Source organism: Scyliorhinus torazame, chromosome 12 (genome assembly GCF_047496885.1).
Source record: "Scyliorhinus torazame isolate Kashiwa2021f chromosome 12, sScyTor2.1, whole genome shotgun sequence".
Classification (NCBI taxonomy): Eukaryota; Metazoa; Chordata; class Chondrichthyes; order Carcharhiniformes; family Scyliorhinidae; genus Scyliorhinus; species Scyliorhinus torazame.
The window spans coordinates 83,576,605-83,594,586 of record NC_092718.1 but is presented as its reverse complement, the minus strand read 5'-3'; the positions used below and the strand labels follow the sequence as shown (position 1 = coordinate 83,594,586).

Here is a 17,982-nt window from a genome sequence, read left to right as displayed (position 1 = left end):
CCAATCCAAAAGATAGACTTTTATCCCCCTCGTGCCCCCAATTGTTATGGGCGAGGCATTTTCAGAACCCCAAAATGTACCTTGGAGTTCAACCAACCTTCCCCTTTAATGTATTTGTTGCTTTTCCTAGCACACGGCTTGTTCCCTAGCTGTGGGATTACAATTATGGACACGTGGGTTTTTAAACACAAAACACTGTTTATTCCATGAACTCAACTTAACATCTTAAATAAACATTGGATCTCTTAACACCCCTTACTTCAGAGATAACTCTGAAAATATTGCAACAGTAAATAATTCCTCAAAATGTTCCTTCAAACTTCCAAGAAACTTAACACCTTTAAACAGAATCACATTAGGTTAAAGGCTTTACTATTATGAGTTTAAATCACCCAAATGATCCAGAGATAGTCTTTAATGGCAGAGATCCAGCTCACTGCAAACACAGATACTCCCAAGCTCTTTTCAAACTGCAAAACTTCCAAAATGGCTGATCTAAAGCCCAGCTCCACCCACTCTCTGGCATCACTGTTTTCTTAAAGATACATTGCTTCAACATCCATGTCTTAAAGGTACTCTCACATGACACAGTGAAGGAACGGCGATATATTTCCAAGTCAGGTTGGTGAGTGACTTGTAGTGAAACCTCCAGCTGGTGGGGTTTCCAGGCACCTGCTACCATTGTCCTTCTAGATGGTAGTGTTCGTGGGTTTGGAAGGTGCTGCCTAAGAAGCATTAGCGAGTTACTGCAGTGCATCCTGTAGATGGTACACACGGCTGCCACAGTGCATCGGTGATGGAGGGATTGAATGTTTGTGGAAGGGGTGCCAATCAACCGGGGCTGCTCTGTCCTGGATGGTGTCGAGCTTCTTGAGTGTTGCTGGAGCTGCACTCATCCAGGCAAGTGGAGAGTATTCCATTACACTCCTGACTTGTGCCTTGTAGATGGTGGACAGGCTTTGGGGAGAGTCAGGAGGTGAGTTACCGGCCACAGGTTTCCCAGCCTCTGACCTGTTCTTGTAGCTACAGTATTTATATGGCTAATCCAATTACGTTTCCGGCCAATGGTAACCCCCTCCTCCACGCCAGAGTATATTGATAAATGGTATACGTGACTACCCCACTCAGAATTCGCACCAATGAAATGGGGGACGCAGTGAGGCAGAGGGAGCTTTGCCACCTTAAGGTTTCGCTGGGATGATCTGTTCACCGCACTCCTGGTACTTACCGATCCGTAGCCAGTACACTTGACGTTTGTTTATCAGCTCATTGATTGGGTACCAGCAGTGGGCGTGGTGGAGTTCAGTCAGGTCCTGGCCCATGTATTCGGTGCAGAATTTCTCAGAACTCTTCGCAAAGCAGGCATAACAGCAGAGGGTGCTGCCGAGTGCGCTTGCCAGCAGCAGGAGGAGGCGAAGGAGGGCGGAGTGCCCTGTGCAGGGCATGGTGCCTAGCACCAGTACAGTCGAGGCCTTTCCCCCTGCCCCCTCCCCACACCTCACCAATCCCCCCGATGGCTGTCCGAGTCGAGATGCATCGCTTTCGACAAGCTCTATCTCAATCTCTCAAGAATCATGGGGGGTTGGCTCTGGCCATTGGCTAATAACATCAGGGTTGTGTTGGCACAGAGTGTGAATGAAATCAAGGACTCAGAACTCCTCCCAACTACCGAGGAAGTCTGGCAAAGGTCTGGCAATGTCATTATCGCACTCCCCGCTCTGCCTCTCTCACCGTGCTGTGACATCATGGCCATTGTGCTGTCAGAATACATAACACTGTGATCCAGACCAGGTAAGGATTACCTTCCCTTAAGGACATGAGTGAATTAGGGCTTTTACGACAATTGGCAATGATTTCAGGGTCAATCGACATTTAATTCCGGACTTTTACTGATTTCAAATTTCACCATATGCTGGACTCGAACCCGTTTCGCCAGGGCATTCACAGAATCACACAGTGCAGAAGAGGCCCTTCGGCCCATCAAGTCTATGCCGACACGTCTACCTAATTCTATTTGCCAGCACTTGGCCCATAGCCTCAAACGTTATGATGTGCCAAGCGCTCAGCCAGGTAACTTTTAAAGGAGGCACTCCACCTCGACCACACTCCCAGGCAGTGCATTTCAGACCGTCACTACCCTCTGGGTAAATGAGCTTTTCCTTACAACCCCCTAAACTCCCTACACCTCAACTTCAAGGTGTGTCCCATTGTGACCGACCCTTCAACTAAGGGGAACAGCTGCTTCCTTTCCACCCTGTCCATGCCCCTCATAATTTTGTACACCTCGATCAGGTCACGCTCAGTTTTCTCTGCTCCAACAAAACAACCCAAACCTATGCAACCTCACTTCATAACTTAAATGTTCCATCCCAGACAACACCCTGGTGAAATACCTCTGCACCCGCTCCAGTGCAATCACATTGTTCCTATGATGTGGTGGCCAGAATTGCACACAGTACTCCAGCCGTGGCCTCACCAAAGATCTATACAGCTCCCTGCTACTGTAAACTATTGATAAAGGCAAGTGTCCCATATAAATTTTTAACCACCCTATTAACCTTCCCTTCTGCCTTCAGAGATCTGTGGACAAACATGCCAAGGTCCCTTTGTTCTTCGGAACTTCCGAGTGTCATGCCGTTCATAATAAATGATGAATAATTGGGGACCCAGCACAGACCCCTGTGTTACCCCACTGAACACTGCTTCCAGTCATTAAAACAGCCATCTGTTATCACACTCTGTCTCCTACGCTAATTTTAAATCCACCTTATTAAATTACCCTGCATTCCATGTGTATTTGCTTCTTTATGTCTCCCATGTGGGACTGTCAATGGCTTTGCTGAAATCCATATAAAGTAGATGAACTGCACTACTCTCATCTACGTTCCTGGTTACCGGCTCAAAAAATTCAATCAAATTTGTCAGGCATGACCTCCCTCTGACAAAGCCAGGTTGACTATTCCTGATCAAACCTTGCCTCTCCAAATGGAGATAGATTCTCTCCATCAGATTTTCTCCAATAGTTTCCTTACCACTGAGCTGAGACTCACTGGTCTGTAGTTCCCTGATTTATTTTTACAACCTTTCTTATCTAATGGAACCACATGAACTGTTCTCCAATCCTCTGGCACCTCCCGCGTGGCCAGGTGGAATGAAGAATTTGGGTCAAAGCCCCTGTAATCTCTTCTCTTGTATCCCACAGCATCCTGGGACACAATTCATCTGGACCTGGGATTTGTCCACTTTAAAGCCTGCTAATCACTCCCTATGTCAATTTGCTCAGTGACCTCGCAGTTTCTCTTCCTGAGTTCCATGCCTACAATCTGTGGTAATATGGAACGGCCTGGATTTTAGGCCCAATAAAATGGGATATATTAAATTAAGAATTGGACATTTTAAATCAGCTGCAGTCAACTCCAGGCAGACTGATGGGAATTCAAACTTGGCCAAGCTTGAATATACTAAGCACAGACAAACAGCCAGGACATGTGTGGTAAACCACTGTTAGTGTACTACATGTATTGTGGTAAACCACTGCCTGATGGCTCCGCCTGTGGCTCCTCCCCTCGGGCTAGGTATAAAGATGGCTGACCTCCTGTCCTACCCCAGTTCGGGATCAGTGGTCAGGAGGCTTTCTGTTTAGCTTATTAAAGCCACAGTTTCATTCACTACTCGTCTTGTGTTAATTGATGGCACATCAATTTAATAAGCTAATCTTTTAAGATGAATTCATCACTCAAGCCTGATCGTCTGGAGCTGGACCCACAAGCAGCCGACACCACTGCGACATTCGAGCACTGGCTAAGCTGCTTCGAAGCTTACCTCGGATCCTCCACCGACGACGTCACCGACCTCCAAAACCATCAAATACTCAACGCACGGGTGGGCCCGTAAGTTTTCCTTCTTATCTAAGACACCCCCTCATATACGGAGGCGATAATGCTGCTGAAGGGACAGTACGTAAAGGCAGTAAACGAGGTGTATGCCAGGCACCTCCTTGCCACGAGGTAACAACGCCCCGGAGAATCACAAGCCAAATTCCTGCGTGCCTTGCGGGTACTCGGCCGGAACTGTGTTTGCCAGACGATATCGGCTACCCAACACGGAGCTGCTGGTCAGGGACGCCTATGTCGCGGGCATTAAATCCAATTATATCCGCCAGCGCTTGCTCGAAGGGGGTACACTCGGCCTCCCAGAGACAGTGCCGCTCTCGAACTCGTTGGAAGTGGCTTTCCAGAACAAAGAGGCCTACACCTCCGACCATGTGGCACCCTCGTGGACGCCGTGGGTGCCGCCATCACCCGGCTCGAGTGTGGCACAAGCCTGTGTCGTGCAGCAGCCCGCCAACTCCGGAAGCTGCTCCACTGCCCCAAGGCCCTGAAGAGATGCCTGGGGTTCTTCTCTTATTATGCTCAGTAGGTCCCCAATTATGCGGACAAGGCCCGTCCACTCATTAAATCCACCATTTTTCCCCTGACGGCTGAAGCCCGCCTGGCCTTCAACCGCATCAAGGCAGATATTGCCAAAACAACGATGCACGCTGTGGAGGAGTCCATTCCGTTCCAGGTGGAGAGCGATGCGTCTGACTTTGCCCTGGCCTCTATCCTCAACAAGCAGGCAGGCCCGTGGCTTTCTTCTCCGTACCCGCCATACCTCCGAAATTCGGCACTCCTCCGTCGAAAAGGAAGCCCAAGCCATTGTGGAGGCTGTACGACATTGGCGGCATTACCTGGCCGGCAGGCGATTCACTCTCCTCACTGTCCAACGGTCGGTTGCCTTCATGTTTAATAATACACAGCGGGGCAAGATCAAGAATGACAAGATTCTGAGGTGGCGGATCGAACTCCCAACCTACAACTACGATATCTTGTACCAACCTAGGAAGCTCAATGAGCCCCCAGATGCCCTATTCCGCGGTACATGTGCCAGCGCACAAGTAGACCGACTTCGGGCCCTCCACAATGACCTCTGTCACCCGGGGGTCACCCGTTTTTTTCATTTTATCAAGGCTCGCAACCTGCCTTACTCCATCGAGGTCAGGACCATGACCAGGGACTGCCAGGTCTGTGCGGTGTGCAAACTGCACTTCTATCGGCCTGACAGAGCACACCTGGTAAAGGCCTCCTGCCCCTTTGAGCTCCTCAGCATCGACTTCAAAGGGCCCCTCCCCTCCACTGACCGTAATGTGTACTTTCTCAATGTTGTTGACGAGTACTCACGATTCCCCTTTGCCATCCCATGCCCTGACATGACCTCTGCCACTGTCATCATGGCCCTGCACAGTCTCTTCACCTTGTTTGGTTTCCCCACCTACATCCATAGCGGTCGGGGTTCCTCCTTCATGAACGACGGGTTGCGTCAGTTCCTGCTCAGCAAGGGCATCGCCTCAAGCAGGACGACCAGCTACAATCCCCAGGGAAACGGACAGGTGGAGAGGGAGAACGCGACGGTCTGGAAGGCTGTCCTTCTGGCCCTACGGTCTAGAAGTCTCCCAGTCTCCCGCTGGCAGGAGGTCCTCTCCGACGCGCTCCACTCCATCCGATCGCTCCTGTGCACTGCCACCAATGAGACCCCTCACGAACGTATGTTTGCCTTCCCTAGGAAGTCCACCTCAGGGGTCTCGTTCCCGTCCTGGCTGACAGTCCAAAGGCCCGTCCTCCTCCGGAAGCATGCAAGGAGTCATAAATTGGATCCCCTCGTCGGGAAGGTCCTGCTCCTCCATGCCAATCCACAATATGCCTACGTGATCATGACGGGCGGCAGGACACAGTCTCCCTCCGGGATTTGGCACCTGCAGGTTCCCCAGCGACCATCACTACCACCCCCGATCCTACACCGTCTCCCTCCACCACTACCCGGCTACTTCGAGATTTGGCACCCACAGGCCCACCGGCGACCGTCACCACCACCCCCGCCCCTACACCGCCCCCCCCACCCCCCCCCCTCCACCGACTTAACTACTGGGCGAAGAAGAAGACAACACGCTCCCGGACGCGCAGGTCTCGACACCAGTGCACACACCGCAGCCGGGACTGAGGCGATCATGGCGGAAGGTCAAAGCCCCTGACCGACCCGACCTTTAAGTCCACTTCACCCCCGCTGGACTCCTTTTTTAACAGGGGGTGAATGTGGTAAACCACTGTTAGTGTATTATATGTATTGTGGTAAACTGTTACTGTACTACATGTATTGTGGGTAAACCACTGCCTGATGGCTCCGCCTGTGGCTCCTCCCCTTGGGCTCTGTATAAAGGTGGCTGACCTCCGGCCCTGCCCCAATTCGGGATCAGTGGCCAGGAGGCTTTCTGTTTAGCTTATTAAAGCCACAGTTTCGTTCACTACTCGTCTTGTGTTAATTGATGGCACATCAATAGGCCCAATAAAATGGGATATATCAAATTAAGAATTGGACATTTTAAATCAACTGCAGTCAACTCCAGGCAGACTGATGGGAATTCAAACTTGGCCAAGCTTGAATATACTAAGCACAGACAAACAGCCAGGACATGTCTGGACCTGCCTTGTCAATCATCCATCAGGAGATAATGCATCGATTGTTTTGGGTTACACAGATTGAGCCAGACTTTCTGGCACCCAGACTTCCCACCGTTACCTTTTTTGGTACCAGGTTACAAGCAGACAATATAACTGGAGGAGGACACTTAGCGGTGGGTCCCTGTAGTTCTGCTGAGCGTCCATCACAATTCCATTGGATAGGTGTTGTGACTCCCTCCCGAGACCTCATTGGTTGGGGGCCAGAAAACGTTCTGGAAAGGCACGAAGGCTGGGGGGGAGGAGGCAGGGGGTGGGGGTACAGAACACATGCCAGCAAAGACTCGGCATGAAGGTGACCGTGTAGATTTGGTAGAATAACCAGAGGCAGAAGGAAACAATGTGCAAGACTCACCTTTGCAATGAAGACCTTGAGGAAATTGAGACTGAGAGAATCAGACCTGTGGCATGACTGAGTCAATCATCATAAGTAGTAATATTATCCTTGGGACCTTTTAGTACAATTTTGAGATAATTTAAGGGAAACTGAATGTACTGTTTGTTCAATAAATTTGATTGAATTTTATTTGTTTTTCCTTGTTCACCTTGCCAATAAAGATAACTGGATAAAACATGGTGGAAGTGGGTGAAGGCAGATGTGAAGTATTTGTTCAACACCCTACCAATATCCAATGGTTACACCCATAGATTGCCCCCTTGGTTCCTGGACTCAGGCATTATCCTGGCTCTCTGGATTACCAGTCCAGTGACCATATCATGAGGCCACTGCCTCACACGAAGGGAAATGTCAATCTGGAACTCTGCTCCCCGCCACTGCCAAAGTGCTGTCAAGGCTGGGAGGTCACAAGTGGAAACTTCAGCAATGAGGTTTATTGATTTTTGTTGGGTAAGGGGGTCAAGAGATATGGAACCAAGACAAGGAGATGAAGTTAAGATACAGATTAGTTGTGGTCAGGTTGCGGTGAGAGATAGAAACATAGACAATAGGTGCAGGAGTAGGCCTTGGCCCTTCAAGCACACCATTCCGAGGAAGGTAAAGGTTTCCTTTTTCGTGCGTGGAGTTGGAACCCTTGCTACAGCCTGTACGCTTTCAGACCCAAGCCTCCACTGTCCTTGCTGCAGCTGAAATCCCAAATACTGAACTGTCTCCTGACAGAATTGCAGCTTGTCCATTCAGACCCTATGCCCTCTTTCTGCCAGATATGATAATAACAAAGGGGTATTCTGTTGACAAACTAGCCCTCCCTCTGGGGCTATCAATAACTCGTCATCATATTGAGGGAATGTTGAGCCTGCAGACAACTGGCACTCGTCCAAGTCTCTTTTAATACTGTTAATTCCGATATGTAAAGGCAAATAGATGTTGACTTTCTGGGTGCAATGGTATGGAGAAAAAGGCTGAGAAAGTATCTGTTGTTGGTGGTATAGAAGACAAAATGACATTTGTGTCCGGCACCAATGGAACAATAGTGATAACAATTTTATTGATGGCTCTAAGATCTTGCACAAACCACCACTCGTTGGGTCTTCCTACCTTTGGAATGGGGAGTATAGGGGTGTTACGGGGGCTTTGTGTTCTCTTCAGCACCCCTTGCTGTAATAGTGCATTGATCACTCCCTCTATCCCTTTTTCTGCTTCAGGTGCCAACCTGTATAGTTTTAAGTAGGGCCGGGCAATGTTCTTCTGTAACTGCACCCTATGCAGTGGAGCAGAATGTACTTTTCCAACATGATTTTTATGTTGGGCCCATAGATGTGGCAGTACGTGGGCCAGGATTGAAGGGAGTAAACGATGGCTCTCTCGGGGCGGTTGTTATCTTTCAAATGTAGCGGGCCATTGCTCCTCTTTCGAGGTCACTTTGCCCTCCTGTTTGCCATAAAATGTTATCAGGCAATTGCATCCGTCCATTTCAATATAAATCCCATGTATTACTTTTTTCCTTTGGCCTCTTTGATCACTTCTCCTATTTGCTTTGCCTTAGCGGGATGTCTTACGGCCAATGTTAAATAGGGTTCTGAACTTCAACCCATCCTAAAAAGGTCCCTCTGACTATAGGTCAACTGTACTAACAGTCCTAATCCCACAACACCGAAAAATAAAAAGGAGTGACATGCAATGATGTCTGCTTTCCCAAGTGACATTGCGCTTGTAAATTGTATGCGTGCTTATCCTCACGAGCATACCAAGCTGTGCAATGGGTCACTATATTCTCTCATCTGGACTCTATCAGGTGTTTTAATAGCTGTGCCCAAGGGTCATTAATCTTTTGTAAGACTTCCTGCAGTTTAAATTTTTTTTTTTAACAGTGGTACTGTAAGGGTTAACGTTCATCTGCCAGCATTGAACACAGACACAGAGCGATCGGGCGCAGTCTCAGAAGTTATTACATTTTTCAGCTGATGAGCTCGTGTTTGAGACAGTTCCACAAACATTCCATTATCAATACAATGTATTACCATTCCTAATTTGCAGCGTGTCTGTCTGCCTCATAGGGTCAGGTGTCACTAGTTGCGGTACATCCTTCCTGGGGGTTAAATGCTTCTTGGCCCCTTGCATGATAGCCTCTTTCCCTCTATTTGCTAACCAGTGTTCGAGGGACTCATTTCCTTCATTCAAATGATTATCATTATTGGGAACCCAGCCCCCATTTATGCCGGGTGGGATCCCATCCTTCAAAGCAAAGATGCACCATAAGAGTATTTTAGAAGCAGCAAACATCCCCTGGGAGGGGGCTATAAATAGCACATATTTAAGTCAATTTCCAATGATTGATTTTATAGGCATTAGCTATTCTTAAAGACATATATTGTTCTTTGTCAGTTCAGAAAAGATCAACTGTCTGCTGAAATGGTTAATGTTTCCTGCAGAATCTAAGGGGCGGAGAACTTGGTATGATGCCATTTACGTTTTTTCACGTAATCTAAAATCTTATTCATATTCAATTACTTTTATTCGTGAAGGCATTTTCTTTTAAACTGATCGTAATTTCCAATGTTTCCGTTCATCAGAGAAATCGCAACAAAAATCACTTAAGTTATAATCTCTGACTCACAAAGACAGACGATAAAAAATACAACCCACTTCATGCTTTGACTAAAATTAATTGGTTAAACAAAACACAGATTCTCACAGCTCACAAATATCACAGTTAACCGTTAGCCTTATCTCACGGCTACAGAAAACCTGAATTCCCTTTTCGACAGGAACCCATTTGTTACGCTTTTACTTTAATCTTCTATTTACTTTTATTCCCCTGGTTTTTTTTTCCAAGAGGGGGTCAGCTTCATTAGATTCCTATGCGGGACATATAGGTTTTCCTACCTCATTCCGTTGCTTTACGATTGTTTCTTTTCATTTTCTTACTCATTTTGACTCCCTTATCTGTCCTCTTTAAGGAGTTCACTTTCTTTCTCGCTCCGGATAGCTTTTCCGGGGCTTTGGGATGACCTGTGAGGGGGTATCAAGTTTATTGCTCATTGTTCCTTCTGAAAAATACTTTAGAACATATATATAATAACAACAACCGCGGAAATCATTTGCAAATACTACAGGGAGCGCACACCAGTGTTTATCCTTTCACGAACCTCGAAGTCTTTTTAAAAAATTTTAGTCTCTAAGGCACCTTTTTCTTCCCATGCAGATATCATTAATTTATTAATTAAGATAATTCTCCTGGCATGAGTCACTGGCCAGTAATTAAGGCTGCCGAGCCGCAGACCCCCCCCTTTCAGCTGGGGTCATGCTATGGCTCTCTCCCCTTCAGCTGAGAGAATCCTGTTTAGAGATTCGTTTCGGGGTTCACTTCCCATTAAATTAGGGAAATTGCAACGACTACGCCAATTTGTCGTGGAAATCATAATGAAGACAAATTCCTCGAGGTTCGATTTAAGGAAATTTATTGACACAAATATATTTGTGGAGAGAGAGTGTTTCAGCTGCAAAACCTAGTGCACTGCACTCTGAGTAATAAGTCGAAAATCATTATTTTATAGTGTAAGATAAGCAACTTTGAAGAGATAAAGTTTGGGAACATACGCAAGAGGAAATATGAATGTTTTGCCCTTGGTTTAAAAACAATTCGAGTACGCATTTTGTTTACCTTCGGAAGAACAACTTATTATCATAATAAGGCCAGTACAACATACTAAGCAGTATTTAGTTTGCATTACTTGACCTACTTATTTTCACTCAAAAGCAGTGTTAAAATATAGTCAATATTCCCAGCATGCTTCTAAATTGGTAACTCATTAACTTCCCTTCCGCAACTATACTCAAATCCTCTCGCTATGAAGGTCAGCATGCCATTAGCTTTGCTCACCGCCTGCTGTACCTGAATGCCAACCTTCAATGACTTTGGAGGGAGTGTAGAATGGACTCCCCATTTCCGTATTACGTGATGTGGGGTCACAACCCTGTGAGCAATTCAACATGTCAGAAGTTGCTTGAAGCTGATAGCTCGCCAGGACCTCTCGGGCTATTTCATTCTCTGCTTCTCCTCCAATGTCCTCACTCTCAACATCACCTCCCCTCAAATGGCCACAGAGACGACCCTTCACAAAGTCATAGAATTACACAGTGCAGAGGCTCTTCGGCCCATCGAGTCTACATCGACACGTGAAAAACACCTGACCCACCTACCTAACTCCATTTAAGGCCCTTAGCCTTGAATGTTATGACACACCAAGTGCTCATGTTGAGGAACATTTTTATTTTATTCATTTACAGGATGTGGACGTCGCTGGTTAGGTCAGCATTTATTGCCCATCCCTAGTTGCTCTTCAGTGCTGGTAAGTTGTCTTCTTGAACTACTGCAGTCCCTGAGGTGTAGGTACACCCACTGTGCTGTTAGGGAGGGAGTTCCAGGATTTTGCCCCAGCGACAGTGAAGGAGCGGCGACATATTTGCAAGTCAGGGTGGTGAGTGATGGAGAGGAACCTCCAGGTGGTGGGGTTCCCAGGTGTTTGTTGCTCTTGTCCTTCTAGACGGCAGTGGCCGTGGGTTTGGAAGGTGGAGTTACTGCAGTGCATCTTGTAGATGGCACAAACGGCTACCACTGTTCGTCAATGGTGGAGGGTTTGAATGTCTGTGGAAGGGAGAGCAATCAAACGGGCTGCTTGAGTGTTGTTGGAGCTGCACTCATCCAGGCAAGTGGAGAATATTCCACTGCATCCTGACTTGTACCTTGTAGATGGTGGACAGGCTTTGGGGGTGTCAGGAGGTGCGTTACCCGTCTTAGAATACCTAGCCTTTGACCTGCCCTGGTAGCCACGGTCTTAATATGGCTTAGTCCAGTTCAGTTTCTGATCAATGGTAACCACCAGGATGTTGATTGTGGGGGGGATTCAGTGATGGTCATGCCATTGAATGTCAAGGGATGATAGTTAGATCCTCTGTTGTAGAGATGGTCATTATCTGGCACTTGTGTGGCATGAATGGAACTTGCCACTTGTCAGCCCAAGCCTGGATATTGTCCAGGTCTTGCTGCATTTGCACAAGGGCTGCTTCATTATCTGAGGAGTTGTGAATGGTGCTGAACATTGTGCAGTCATTCGCAAACATCCCCACATCTGACCTTATGATGGAAGGGAGGTCATTGATGAAGCTGCTGAAGGTGGCCGAGGACACTTCCTTGAGGAACTCCTGGAGTGATGTTATGAGCTGAGATGATTGACCTCCGACCACCACAACCATCTTCCTTTGTGCCAGGTATGATTTCCAGGTATGAATGTGGGTGTGAATGGCCTTTTTCTTGTCATTGGCTTGATGACCAACAATGTCAGGGGCTAACCAAACTCTGTCAGTCTGTTTTCCAAATTGCACCACGTCGTGCTCACCCATCTATCCCGTTGCTCACTGACCCACAGGGGCTTCCAGCAACACCCAGATTTTACAATCCTTGTACCATTCCCTGATTCCCATCGCTCCACCATATTGGCTGTGCCTTCAGCTGCTTGGCGCATCATCTATCTCTCTCTCTCTCTGTCTGTCTGTCTCTCTTTCTGTCTGTCTCTATCTCTGCTCCCTCTGTCTGTCTCTCTCTCCTTCTGTCTGTCTCTATCTCTGCTCCCTCTGTCTGTCTCTCTCTCTGTCATGCTCTCTGTTGGTCTCTCTCGCTCTGTATGTTTGTCCCTCTCTCTGTATGTTTGACTCTATCTCTGTCTGTCTCTCTGTATGTTTGTTTCTCTCTCTGTCATCCTCTCTGCCTGTCCATCTGTGCGGTAGTCACCACTGATGTATATATTAGGTGATTTATGGTAAGGTCCTGTACTACAGGTACGGGGGCAGTTCCCTGCCTGCTGGCTCCGCCCAGTAGGCAGAGTATAAATATGTGTGCTCCCCATACAGCAGCCATTTCGCCAGCTGCTGTAGGAGGCCACACATCTTAGTGTAATAAAGCCTCAGTTGCATCCACCTCTCGTCTTTGTGTAATTGATCGTGCATCAATTTATTACACTAAAGTTTTCAGAAGATGGATCTCCACATCAAGCTAGATCGCCTGCAGCTGGACTCGCAATCAGGTAACTCCAAAAAGGACTTTGAACATTGGCTAGACTGTGTCGAAGCTTACATCAGGTCTGCACCAGACCCAATTCCGGAAGCTCAGAAGATTCAGATCCTCTACACACGGCTGACCTCTAACATCTTTCCGCTTATCCAGGACGCGCCGAACTACGACAAAGCCATGGTGCTATCAGCGGACTAACACGCTTTACGCCAGACACATCCTCTCCACGCGCAGTCAACTCCCTGGTGAGTCTGTAGAAGACTTCTGGCGTGCTCTAATTCCCCTAGTCAGAGACTGTGATTGTCAGACCGTCATGGCCACGGAATACTGAAACTTGCTTATGAGGGACACCTTTGTTACGGGGATAGGGTCAGATTACATCCGCCAACGCCTTTTAGAAGGGGCCATGCTCGACCTCGCGGCAACCAAAAAGCTTGCGCTCTCGCTGACGGTCGCCTCGCGCAACATCTAAGCCTACACCCCCGGCCGCGCGGCCCACCCCTCCTACGCATCGCGGACTCGGCAGACAGCCGCCCCATCAGGGACCCCACTCAGCCAACCCCACACCTGTGCTGCGCGGGAGCCAACCAACCCCGGGGGCCCCAAATGTACTTCTGTGGGCAGCCAAAACACCCCCGACAACGTTGCCTGGCCCGGAGCGCCCTTTGGAAGGCCTGCGGCAAGAAGGGGCACTTCGCGGCGGTGTGCCAGGCCCGTTCAGTCACCGCTATTGTTCCGACCCCCCCCCCGTACGGCCAGTGGGCACCGCCATCTTCCCCTCCTCGGACCACGTGCGACCCGTGGGCGCCGCCATCTTATCTTCCCTAGGAACATCAAGCGCTGCCATCTTGTCTCCCCACGGCACGTGCGGCCTGTGGGCGCCGCCATCTTACCAGGAACCATGCCCCCCGGGCAGCCCATCGTCTGCCACCATCGACGATCAGCCGCGTCTCGCCTCGGTCATGATTGACCAGTTCTCGCCCACGCAACCCAGCAACCGTCTCTACAAACGTGAAAATCGATGGGCATGAGACCTCCTGCCTGCTGGACTCCGGGAGCATCGAGAGCTTCATTCATCCTGATCCGGTAAGGCGCTGCTCCCTCGCGGTACACCCCGCCAATCAGAGAATCTTCCTGGCCTCCGGGTCCCACTCCGTGACGATCTGGGGGTACTGCACCGCCACTCTCACTGTCCAGGGCATGGAGTTTACCGGCTTCCACCTCTACACCCTCCCCAACCTCTGCGCTGCCTTACTACTCTGCCTGGACTTCCAGTGCAACCTCCAGAGCCTAACATTGAAATTCAGCGGGCCCCTACCACCCCTTACTGTGTGCGGCCTCGCGACCCTAAAGGTCGACCCACCTTCCCTATTTGCAAACTGAACCCCAGATTGCAAACCCGTCGCCACCAGGAGCAGACGGTACAGCGCCCAGGACAGGACCTTCATCAAGTCCGAAGTCCAGTGGCTGCTTCGGGAAGGCATCATCGAGGCCAGCAACAGCCCCTGGAGAGCCCAAGTGGTAGTGGTGAAAACTGGGGAGAAACACAGAATGGTCGGGGACTACAGCTAGACCATCAATCGGTACACGCAGCTCGATGCGTACCCCCTCCCACGCATATCTGATATGGTCAATCAGATAGCACAGTACCGGGTCTTCTCAACTGTGGACCTGAAATCTGCCTACCACCAGCTCCCCATCCATAAGGCGGACCGCCAATACACTGCCTTCGAGGCAGATGGCCGCCTTTACCACTTTCTCAGGGTTCCTTTCGGCGTCACCAACGGGGTCTCGGTTTTCTCGAAATGGACCGAATGGTCGACCGATAAGGGCTACGGGCCACCTTCCCATACCTTGACAATGTCATCATCTGCGGCCACGATCAGCAGGACCATGATGCCAACCTTGCCAAATTTCTCATCACCGCCACTCTCCTCAACCTAACCTGGAACAAGGAGAAGGGTGTGTTCAGCACAAACTGCTTAGCCATCCTCGGCTAAGCATGCATGCGCCCCCTCATGGAACTCCCCCTCCCACACTGCCCCAAGGCCCTCAAACGTTGCCTGGGATTCTTTTCTTATTACGCTCAGTGGGTCCCAAATTATGCAGACAAGGCCCGCCCACTCATCCAATCCACTCTTTTTCAACCTACGGCCGAGGCTCACCAGGCCTTCAACCGTATTAAGGCTGACATCGCCAAGGCCGCGATGCACGCAGCCGACGAGATGCTACCCTTCCAAGTCGAGAGCGATGCATCAGACGTCGCACTGGCCGCCACCCTCAACCAGGCAGGCAGGCCCGTGGAATTCTTTTCACGAACCCTTCATGCCTCCGAAATTCGGCACACCTCCGTCGAAAAAGAGGCCCAAGCCATCGTTGAAGCTGTGCGGCATTGGAGGCATTACTTGGCCGGCAGGAGATTTACCCTCCTCACTGACCAACGGTCAGTAGCTTTCATGTTTAACAACACACAGCGGGGCAAGATCAAAAACGATAAAATCTTGAGGTGGAGGATCGAGCTCTCCACCTACAACTACGAGATTTTGTATCGCCCCGGTAAGCTCAACGAGCCCCCCGATGCCCTGTCCCGAGGTACATGTGCCAGCGCACAGGTGGACCGACTCCGGACTCTGCACAACAACCTTTGTCACCCGGGAGTCACACATTTGTACCACTTTATCAAGGCCCGCAATCTGCCCTACTCCGTCGAGGAAGTCAGGGTAATCACCAGAGACTGCCAGGCCTGTGCGGAGTGCAAACTGCATTTCTACCAGCCAGACCGTGCGCGCCTGGTGAAGGCCTCCCGCCCCTTTGAGCGCCTCAGCGTGGACTTCAAAGGGCCCCTCACCTCCACCGACCGTAACACGTACTTCTTCAGTGTAGTCGATGAGTGCTCCAGATTCCCCTTCATCATCCCATGCCCTGATATGACGTCTGCCACCGTCATCAAAGCCCTCAACACCACCTTCACTCTGTTCGGCTTCCCCGCCTACGTCCACAGCGACAGGGGATCCTCATTCATGAGTGATTAGCTGCGTCAATTCCTGCTCAACAGGGGTATCGCCTCCAGCAGGACGACCAGCTACAACCCCCGGGGAAACGGGCAGGGAGAGGGAGAATGGGACGGTCTGGTGGGCCACCCAGCTGGCCCTACGATCCAGAAATCTCCCGGCCGCCTGCTGGCAGGACGTCCTCCCCGACGCACTTCACTCCATTCGGTCGCTCCTATGCACTGCGACTAACGACACACCCCTTGAACGTCTCTTTGCTTTCCCCAGGAAGTCCACCTCCGGGGTGTCGCTCACGACTTGGCTCGCAGCTCCAGGACCCATACTCCTCCGTAAGCACGTATGACTCCACAAGGCGGACCCATTGGTTGAAAGGGTACAGCTACTCCACGCCAACCCACAGTACGCCTCCATAGCGTACCCGGACGGCCGTCAAGATACTGTCTCCCTCAGGGATCTGGCACCTGGGACTTCCGGGTGCGGCGATGACCAGCTGAGTCGCACGTTTCGGCAGCTCCCTGTGAAACGGACTTTTGGGCTCTTGATAGGAGCCCCAACGGCAATTTTGACGGCTAAAAACACTGTGCGGTAAACCAGATGGGAATCCCCCCTGGATACGGATGGAAAAAGGAGGAGAGAGTGGCCAGATTGCAGTGGATCCTTTAGAACAGCGGCAAGGAAGGCAAGCAAAAACCAAGATGGCGTCGGAAGGTGGCAGTTTAACATGGGGCCCTGAACAACAAGAGTTCTTGAAATGCTGTGTGGAAGAGATCAAAAAGGAAATGAAGAAAGAGCTGTTGGCCCCGATACTACAGGCGATCGAAGGGCTAAAGGAGGAACAAAAGACCCAGGAGCGGGAGCTTCGGGTCGTGAAGGCAAAGGCAGCCGAGAATGAGGACAATATACAGGGCCTGGTGGTGAAGACGGAGACGCAGGAGGCACATCAGAAACGATGTGTGGAAAGGTTGGAGGCACTGGAAAACAACGCAAGGAGGAACAACCTGAGGATTCTTGGTCTTCCTGAAGGTGTGGAGGGAGCGGACGTCGGGGCATATGTGAGCACGATGCTGCACTCGTTAATGGGAGCGGAGGCCCCGGCGGGTCCGTTGGAGGTGGAGGGAGCATACCGAGTGATGGCGCGAGGACCGAGAGCAGGAGAAATTCCCAGAGCCATAGTGGTGAGATTCCTCCGTTTTAAGGATAGAGAAATGGTCCTTAGATGGGCGAAGAAAACTCGGAGCAGTAAATGGGAGAACGCGGTGATCCGCGTTTATCAAGACTGGAGTGCGGAGGTGGCGAGAAGGAGGGCGAGCTTTAATCGGGCCAAGGCGGTGCTTCATAAAAAGAAGATAAAATTTGGAATGCTGCAACCGGCAAGACTGTGGGTCACATATCGAGGGAGGCACCACTACTTTGAGACGGCGGATGAAGCGTGTACTTTTATTGTGGAAGAAAAACTGGAATGAGCGGGTTATTAAAAAGAACGTTCGAACAAAGTGGTGGGGCGAATGTGGGGGGCAAAGAGGGGTTTTATGTACTAATCCTGCGATGTGGTAACTTTTCTCTCTCCCACAGGTGGTGATGGGGGGAGGAGGGGAGGTGGAGGAGATGGGGCGTTGGCCATTGGGGGCGGGGCCAAGGGAGAAGCGCGGGCTTGGTTCCCGCGCTATGATAATCATGGCGGGAATAGAGAAGCAGGAAGGAGGGGGCGTCGCACGGTGCGAGCCGAGGTCACGGGGGGAAGCCGAGGTCAGCCAGAGTTTGCTGACTTCTGGGAGCAACATGGGGGGAGTAATTACGCTAGCGGGGGATCTAGCGGGGGGGGGTGGGAGGGGGGAATTACTTGGTTGCTGCTGCTGGGGAGAGGGGGGAGCTGGTATGGGAGAGGATGGGCGGGGGGGGCACCGCCTGGGGGAGATACAGCTGCGTGGGAACCGGGTGAGGAGCTGGAAAAAG

General features: G+C 50.2%; 1 protein-coding gene across 1 annotated transcript in view; it reads right to left on the bottom strand.

The window, feature by feature from the left end:
* Nucleotides 1–1,661, bottom strand: part of spaca6 (sperm acrosome associated 6) — an 80,558-nt gene extending 78,897 nt beyond the window's left edge. The window contains exon 1 of the mRNA XM_072470186.1: nucleotides 1,229–1,661. Within this exon, the coding sequence (XP_072326287.1) occupies nucleotides 1,229–1,445 (217 nt within the window). The 5' untranslated portion in view covers nucleotides 1,446–1,661. The remainder of the gene's footprint in view (nucleotides 1–1,228) is intronic.
* Between the last annotated feature and the right edge of the window lie 16,321 nt (nucleotides 1,662–17,982).